The 9,128-nt window shown below is 34.3% G+C and overlaps 1 protein-coding gene across 1 annotated transcript in view; it reads left to right on the top strand.

Moving 5' to 3' along the window:
• The window catches only part of LOC106883834 (uncharacterized), a 14,857-nt gene that overhangs the window by 4,001 nt on the left and 1,728 nt on the right, over window positions 1-9,128 (top strand). The window contains exon 3 of the mRNA XM_014934972.1: window positions 8,544-8,599. Within this exon, the coding sequence (XP_014790458.1) occupies window positions 8,544-8,599 (56 nt within the window). The remainder of the gene's footprint in view (window positions 1-8,543; window positions 8,600-9,128) is intronic.

A 9,128-nucleotide genomic window follows, 5' to 3' on the forward strand; every position in this document is an offset into this window, starting at 1 on the left:
ATAGATATATATATATATAGATATATATATATATATAGATATATATATATATATAGATATAGATAGATAGATAGATAGATAGATAGATATGTATATTTATATATATATATGTATGTATATATATGTGTATACCTATATGTGTGTGTATATCTATATGTGTATATATATATATATTTACACACATACATATAGGCATATTTTATTCCATGTTCGCATATGCGATAGCTACAATTCATATGTCCAAAGATGCACATTCAGAATAAATACACTAAAGAAAAAACATCAACATTGAGGAAAAACACTCTCAATTCAAATCTTTTGTTAGTCTGGGGTAATTGACATTCTTTGTGATTAACTTACCAATCTGGTGACTGACATGAATATGGTATCAATTGACACTGGCATTTCCAAAGATTTGCACACTTACTTGCCAGTGCTGTTGCAGCTAATCAAAGCAATAAACCTAATTCTAAAGCAAGTTTTTGGCATCACTACACTTGGTATTCATTTCTTGTCCAGTTAATGGCTTGATGGGACAGCACTGACAGAAAATTAGGAGGCATCTTACATTCAAAGCCATACCCCATGAGTCCACTCAACATGTCTTCAACTTTAATAAAGAAAGATGTGTCAGAGCTGATTAGAACAGCAGCAGTGAAAACAGTTCAATAGGAAAGATGAAGAACAGCAAAACATAAAACAGCAGCATCTTCTACAAAAAAGTCAACAGCAACCTTTGTGTGTGTGTGTGTGTGTGTGTGTGTGTGTGTGTGTGTGTGTGTGTGTGTGTGTGTGTGTGTGTGTGTGTGTGCATGCACATGAGAGGAGAAAGAGAGTGAGAGAGAGACGAGAAGAAAGAGAGAGGAGAAAAGGAGACAGAGGGGAAAAGGAGAAAAGGAGACAGAGGCGAAAAGGAGAAAAGTGAGAGACGAGAGGAGAAAGATAGGAGAGAAGGAGAGAGAGAGAGAGAGAGAGAGGAGAGAAAAGAGATATCAGATTACAAAATAAGTGTTTAGGAACAGTGGCAGAAAAGATAGTGTTCAAGTATAAGTGAAATGTAATGGAAAAAGTAAAAGAGGAATTTGGAAAATGCTTTAAAAAAATACAGAAAGGAGTAAAGAAAAAGAACATTCATTTGAAGAATGGAGAAGGTCAATCAAAAAAGCAAGGGGAAAAATGACTGGAGAAATTCTGGTATAGAAATTGTGATATAGTTTATTTTAAGCAGACAGTGAGAAGAGATTGAAGTAAAAGTAGAGAGTAAAAAAGAGCAATAAACTAACTGAAGGACAAATTACAAGTCTGTATAAATCTATCAGAATTAAAGAACGGTAGAGGGCCAATAAGAGAATTTATATGAGAAATTATATGGCAGAGGGATCATACAATTATGTATGTGTGTGTGTGTGTGTGAGAGAGAGAGAGAGAGAGGTGAATAGATAAAATTGTTAGTTTGAAAAATTTTGAAAGGTAGCGAGATCGTTGCCAGTGCTGCCGAACTGGCTCCTGTGCAGGTGGCACGTAAAATACACCATTTTGAGCGTGGCCATTGCCAGTTCCGCCTGACTGGCCTTCGTGCCGGTGGCACGTAAAATCACCTACTACACTCTCAGAGTGGTTGGTGTTAGGAAGGGCATCCAGCTGTAGAAACTCTGCCAAATCAGATTGGAGCCTGGTGTAGCTATCTGGTTTCACCAGTCCTCAGTCAAATCGTCCAACCCATGCTAGCATGGAAAGTGGACGTTAAACGACAATGAAACAGAAATAAAAATCATCATCATTGTCATCTCTATCATTTTGCATCTTTTTTACCAGGCTGCAACCGACAGATTGTTAGAGTCAAACTCATCTTAATATGTAGAGCACCTGAGATAACCAATGTCTTACAACGTAGATGGTGTGCATTTTACCATAGCACCAGTACTATATCAGTTGTACCATATCAAAAAATCTAAAGGGTCACAAAATACTAGCGTCTTAGACAAATAGCTTGCAATGCTTCTTGTCGAATCCATGCCTCACATTTACATTTTAGTATATTTTCTACAGATGAATGTCCTTCCAACATACTTCTAGTCACATTCCAGACTGTACTAGATGCACATAATCATGCCACTAGAACTTAGGGGCTTGCCATATGATAAGACTAAAGAGTCCCTACCATCACATATTAGTTATTTGGATAGTTCCTTCTAGAAATTTAGTGTGTGCTATGACTAGCAGTGTTCGTGTTTTTCTCCATTCCTGGGAAGCACAAAGAGTGTAGCCAAGATAAAACTAGTGTAAGAATGGATAAATTTTTTATTTCTTCCTATGATTTATATTTCTCTTTAATCCTTAGCTTTCTGTCAGATGTAATGCTTATTTATTCATTGTTTTGAAGTAATCGTGGATTATTTTCCAGCTTCAAGATTTCAATCATATGGTTGTATATTTTTAGAATGACATTGAAGGGTAGGTGTGAGAGGCCAGATCTGGCTTGTTTGAACATAAAACAAGTAGAATAATTTGGTCAGATGTGGCCTGTTTAAACGATGAAGGGTTAATCAATTTTTCTGCACTATTATTTCAATATCAATGAAGACAATGAACTAGTGTAATTCTTAGAACATCTGAAAAAATGCTTTCCAGTATTTCTTCCAGCTCTTTACATATCAATTTCAAATTCTAGTGAATTGAACTTTACCTTTCCCCATTTTAGGGGTCAATAAAATGAAATACCAATCAAAAACTGAGGATTAATATATCAAATAATTACCTCCCATCAAAATTACTGGCCCTGTGCCTATGCTGGAAATTTCAATATCATTGACATGATCACATGACATGGCTATGTCAACTCCTTGGTTGATACATCTATTTTCTCTATTAGCTATATATTTAAACTATATAGCAGTTGCTTAGAGCCTAATGACAGGCATTACCTTCCTGGAAAGAGAAATGCTAGATTACCATATCTTCACTTTATTTCTAATATTATTACTGCTGCTGTACTTATTACTTTCTAATTTACAAATTATCATTATTATTACTCATCCATGCTTAACCTTTCGAGTTCAAATTCTACCGGACTCCACTCTGTTTTTCATCCTTTCAGGATAAAGTACCAGTTGAGCACTGGAGTCGATGTAACTGACTTAGTCCCTCTTCCTAAATTGCTGGCCTTATGTTAAAATTTGAAGTCATTATCATCATCATCATAATCATTAGGCATAGGAAGGGCATCCAGCTGTAGAAACTCTGCCAGATCAGATTGGAGCCTAGTGCAGCCTTCTGGCTTGCCAGTCCTCAGTCAAATCGTCCTACCCCTGCTAGCATGGAAAGCAGACGTTAAACGACGATGATGATGATGGTGATGATGATGGTGTTGATTATTATTATTTGGTTTAACTCAGGTTCACTCTAATTCCTGATAGGATTTATGTGGGTAGTGGGTTACAACCTGTAACCTGTATCCACAAGTTTTCAGAGGTCTCCTAATAATCTTTATTATCATCATTATTGCTATTATCATTACTATTATTATGCTGAAGTGTAGAGCTTGCAGTGTTAGCATGCCAGACAAAAATAGTTAATGGCATGTCTCTATGTTCTGAGTTCAAATTCCACCAATATTAACTTTACCTTTTTGTCTTCTTAGGGTTCATATAATCAGTACCAATTGAGTACCTGAGTCGATGTAATTGATTTACTTGTGCCAAATTTAGAAAGAAGAGGAGGAGCCGCTGCCACCACCGCCACCACCAGGGAGGTGAATTAACAGAATCACTAAGCATCAGAAAAGACGTTTTGCAGCATTTCTTCCAGCATTTTACATTCTGAGTTCAAATCCCACCAAAATCAACTTTACCATTTGTTCTGCTGGCATCAATAAAAATAAAATACCAGTCAAATACAGATCTGCTGCATTAGTTCGACTTCACCATGCTGACAAAGTGAAATAGACTGAGACATAAGTCCATACTTGTCTCTTACTTGCAAACAAAGATCAAACTGCTCCTTCGTTAACCATGTACATTACATTGAGAAATCTATTCTACATTTCTAGGAATTTCCCTTCTCTCAGAGTTGCTAAGATCAGCCATTGAGTTTTTTTCTTTTTCCACTATCAACTCATAAATTTTTCCATTATCAACTTATAAATTGAGGGAATTTATTTTACACAACATTCAATACGTTACTCTCTATTTCATATAAACACATAAGTGTTTCTACCAAGGTGAGGTACCAAACAGAAGCCCTTATTTTCTTCTGTTTTTGTTGTACAGTAATCCCTCAACTACCACAGGTGCTACGTTCCAAAACCCCCTGCGATAGGTGAAAATCTGTAAAGTAGAACCAGTATTGTACTGTGGGTTTTTTTAAAATCATTTTTATCATTTGTATATATCTATTTTATTATAAATGTGAAACAACACCATGGAGGAATCAACATATGCTTAAATGATAAACCATGATAAGTGAACAATGATATTCGAGGGATTACTGTACACTTTTGTGTCATGAACCGTAGAAAGGACTTTTGCACAATAATGTTCAGGAATAAATAATCTATTTTCATTAGATAAGATAATTTTTTACTATCATTTCAGAATGTAATCTTAAATTTAGTCTTTTCTCACAAAGCAATTCTTTAAGTGAATATAAAGGGTACATGTGTTAAAATGATTTTTTGATGTCATTACTGTCTGCGCAGCATCAAACAATTTTCATCTTTCCTATTTCAAAATATAATGCATTTGTAAAAATACATAATGTCAAACAGATTTGAGTCACACTAAAATAATCAAAATGATTAATGATTTTAGCAAGTAAGCAAAAGATTTTCAAATCATATACAGATAACATGTGGGCCCACCTGACAATCAACAGAAAAGCTTACCTAGAAATATCAAGAATCAAAAGATACACATCAATAACAATGAAGGCTGAGAGATATGAGAATGAGTGTTTCTTGAAAGAAAAAATTTTGTTTTTATGTCTTGAATTTTTCAATTAAGAACATGTATATGTGTATGTGTGTATATAGTTTCAAGTTTTTGTAATGTAGAATCACTGAAGATATGCCAAGAGGCTGAGAGCAGAGATTTTCTTTGTTCCTCTTGAAGAAATGATACCTTGTAATTATCAATTCCAGTACCTGGATTTAATGGAAATGGAAACAATAAAACTCCATGTGTACAACATAATTTAGGATATAAATCTTTTTAGTGTAGTATTATGGGATGTAAATGTTGATATTGATTCAAGCTTTGATATAGATGTGAATGAATTATTTTGTGATACTATTTCATTTTATTTATGTTGTTATTTGGTTTCTGGTTGATTTTATTCTTTGCAAGTCACCTAGAAAAAGATGAAACAATGACAGAGAAAATTTTAAAAGGATTGAGAAACTAGTTTGGATATGTTAATTATAACTGAACCACTGCAAAGGAATGTGCATGCAGCTACTACAAAATAAATTAGGTTAAATTATTACCTGGCAATACACATATACAATAAATGTGAGCAAGACACATTCAACAACCATTATTAGGATATACTATTGTGGAAATATCAATAAACAAGTTATTTCCAACAAGTAGTAGTTGGAAATGCAACAGCAAAATGGTTGAAATTAAGATCTAGGCATTCAGTTTCTTTGCTTTATTTTACTTTTTTGGAAACTTGAAAGCAGAAATTGCAGACACACTTTGCATGTGTATTGGCATCATTATTTATGCATCTGTGTGTGCACATATACACATTGTATTCATAAATATATATACATGTAACTTATAAGCTTAAACATATACAAATACGTGCATGTATATATTTATCGTTTATGTTTTACTTGTTTTAGTCATTGCACTGTGGCCATCCTGGATCATTGCCTTGAAGAATTTTGGTGAAACAAATCAAACTACAGTACCTATTTTTCTAAAGTCTGGTATTTATTTTATTGTTCTCTTTTGCCAAGACACTAAATTACATAGATGTAAGCACACCAGCACCAGTTATCAAATGGTGGCAGGGGACAAACATAGACACAAAGACTTCTTTCAGATTCTGTCACCCAAATCCACTCATGAGGCATTGGCCAGCTTGAAGCTATAGTAGAAAACACTTGCACAAGGTGCCATACAGTGGGGCTGAAACCAGAACCACGTGAATGGGAAGCAAGATTCTTACCAGACAGTGCCTATGTATATAGAAGGGAAATTATATGTGTGTACACACACAGAGTAGCCTCGTTTAATGAGAACAGAGACCTGTGTTAATTGTATACTAGAAACTTGAAGACATGTAACTGTATTTCAGCTAACATTTTACAGGTTTGATTAACCTCCTTTGAAGTTGTATCGTTTTGGCGTATGTTCATCAAACATTTCTTATGTGATTTTACAATAAGAACCCTGGCTTTGTGAAGTCACATATTCTAATGACCATGGTATTATCAAACTGAAGGAACTAACTAAATTATAGGAGATGTCACAATGACTGGCTTCACTCCAGCATACCTATAATTGCACAGACAGACAAGGGCCACCAGTAGTCACAAGATTTCAGAGGAGATGCATATTGGATTTTGAGGGAACAATTTGAGAGTGAAAAGTATGAGAACATCAACTCCGAATTGGTCTTAAGCCTTCTCATTTACATAGATCAATATTTCTATGTCCTTGTATATTACTGCTAAGTAGTTGTTGACATTAAACTAAGTTCATTCGTCCTTTTGACATGCCTTATTTTTATCTGTTTAAGGCTTTAAAAACCCTCCCACCAGGCTAACCTCATGGAGGTCCCAGCTTAGATGTTAAAAACCTAACCATGTAACAAATTATATTGGACTGCTGTTGACTGTATTAGACTACATGCACATCGGTGGGTGTGAGTGCTCATAAGTTATGCATACATTCATGTGTTTGCATAAAGATAGGCATTTCAACTGCATTAAATATATTTTTCATTACCTTAATTAGATTTCATACCTGATTTTAAATTGATAACAAATTGCCATTTCAAAGATAAATTTTAGGATGACTTCAATTTTGCCAAAAGCTCGGTTACCTAACACACTGCAATTTTAATTCTTTGTCACTGTGCAGATATACATTGGTTCAAAATTCTTTAGATCTTCAATATCAATTGCACTGAATTACTTGCTATCCTTGAAATACTAAAACACTTACCATCACGACTTTCATGCTTTTCTGGTGACTCTGATATGACTAGTAAAAGTATATCAAGTAGATATTTTTGAAGTCATATTGTAAACTACTACACTGGCCAGCTCCTGTCAAACCATCCAACCCATGCCAGCATGGAAGGAGAACATTAAGCAATGATGATGATGATGATAACTGAACTAATGAAATTGCTATTCCATCAGAAATTAAATAGGTTATCATTATCACTTGAGCAAAGCACCAACAAAATTTGAATTAAATCAGACAAAATATGAAGAAGAAATAGAGACCAGCAACCCACATTCATTCAGTAACATTCAATAAATCATTTATTCTTTCCAAACAGATTGCATATCTGTAGAAGCCTTACTATGTGTGAGAAAGCGTTGGTGTAAATGTGGAAAATTGAGTTTGGATGAACAACTGTAAATGTAAGCATGCCTAAAAGTATAGTATATGTATGTTCATGTACTGTGTTTAAACACACACACACACACACACCTGTGTATGAATATGTATGCATACATGACCTATTTGTCTCTTCAGCTTCAATTAATAAAGTTTTCATGACTGACCAGACACCCAGCAACACTGAACACATTGTTTACAATATTTACCATGAACTGTGAAAAGCAACATAAAACATTATGGTTTATTTATCTGTTTTTGGTTGTTCTTAACTGTGAAGGTTTAAACAAAATAAGTATTAGAATCAGCTGCTTTGTAAAACCCTTAAAGTATTAAGGAATATCAATATGTGTTGGCAGCATAAGGGATTTATAGTGTTAAGTGTATACAAGTTGCATTTAGAACATACAAATGTATGTATGTTTCCACAGAAGTAACTACATAAATGCATATGTATGCTTTTATAAATGCACTTTCTTACAAAATTTTCAGTTAAAGATTTATGAGAGAAAATAATTCAATGTCTATTTCTTGTTCTGCTTATAGAGGTTAGAGCAAAAAAATATTGATGATGATGATGATGATGATGGTGATGGTGGTGGTGATGATGATGATGATGGTGATGATGATGATGATGATGATGATGTGAATACAGAATTCAAATTATACAACTCCAGCATTGCCCCCACCCCAAAAACATGTTTTAGAAAACAGTTTCATTCTGAAGAGATTTATATAATTTAATGAAAATGAATGGTGGAATGCTGAATCAGCAAAATTGAGTTCAATTCACATGAGAATGCAAGCTGCAAGTGACAGATGAATTTTACTTTATTTTTGAAAATAAAATTTGAATAATACTCATAGTAATCAATGTAAACTTGAATGCTAAGCAGAAATGAAATGAGCAAAGGTAACCAGGAATAACAGTTAAATTGTTAAGTGAAAAACATATTCATTAAGCAAGAAGCATGTCAGAAAATTGGACAAAGAACTGGTTAAATATACAGTGAGAGCAGGTAAGTAATATCTATGACTATCAGAATAGGTGTTTGTTAAAATGGATAATAATATGTGGTGGTTCAGAAGAATCAGTTGTGTGCTCTATAGTTGTGTACCTTTATGCACTGGGCTCAAAAGTCAGCAATGTAGACATTGCATTTTGTTCTCTGAAGGTCAATAAAATCTGTATGTCTGTAAAAGGCAAGATGTGTGTGTGTGTGTGTGTGTGTGTGTGCACGTGAATATAATTTATGCTCATCCACAAATTAGCACGCATGTAGCTACAATTTTAGGAGGACATTCGTCACAACCCTAGCTGTATTTTCGCCAAATTATTTTTCCTGAGGCACCCGCGGATAGCGGTAAAAATCAATTTTCAAGTATAACTTTTACCAATTTTGAAGTTTCCTAACTTGAGTTAAGTCCCGTCTTGCCATAGTGAAGTGAAAATGTGTGTGTGTGTGAGAGAGAGAGAGACGTTGTGTGTTGATGTGTGTGTGTGTATGTGAGGGAGAGAGAGTTTGACTACGTCTAACAAAAAAAAAA

Source organism: Octopus bimaculoides, chromosome 4 (assembly GCF_001194135.2).
Source record: "Octopus bimaculoides isolate UCB-OBI-ISO-001 chromosome 4, ASM119413v2, whole genome shotgun sequence".
NCBI classification, from domain to species: Eukaryota; Metazoa; Mollusca; class Cephalopoda; order Octopoda; family Octopodidae; genus Octopus; species Octopus bimaculoides.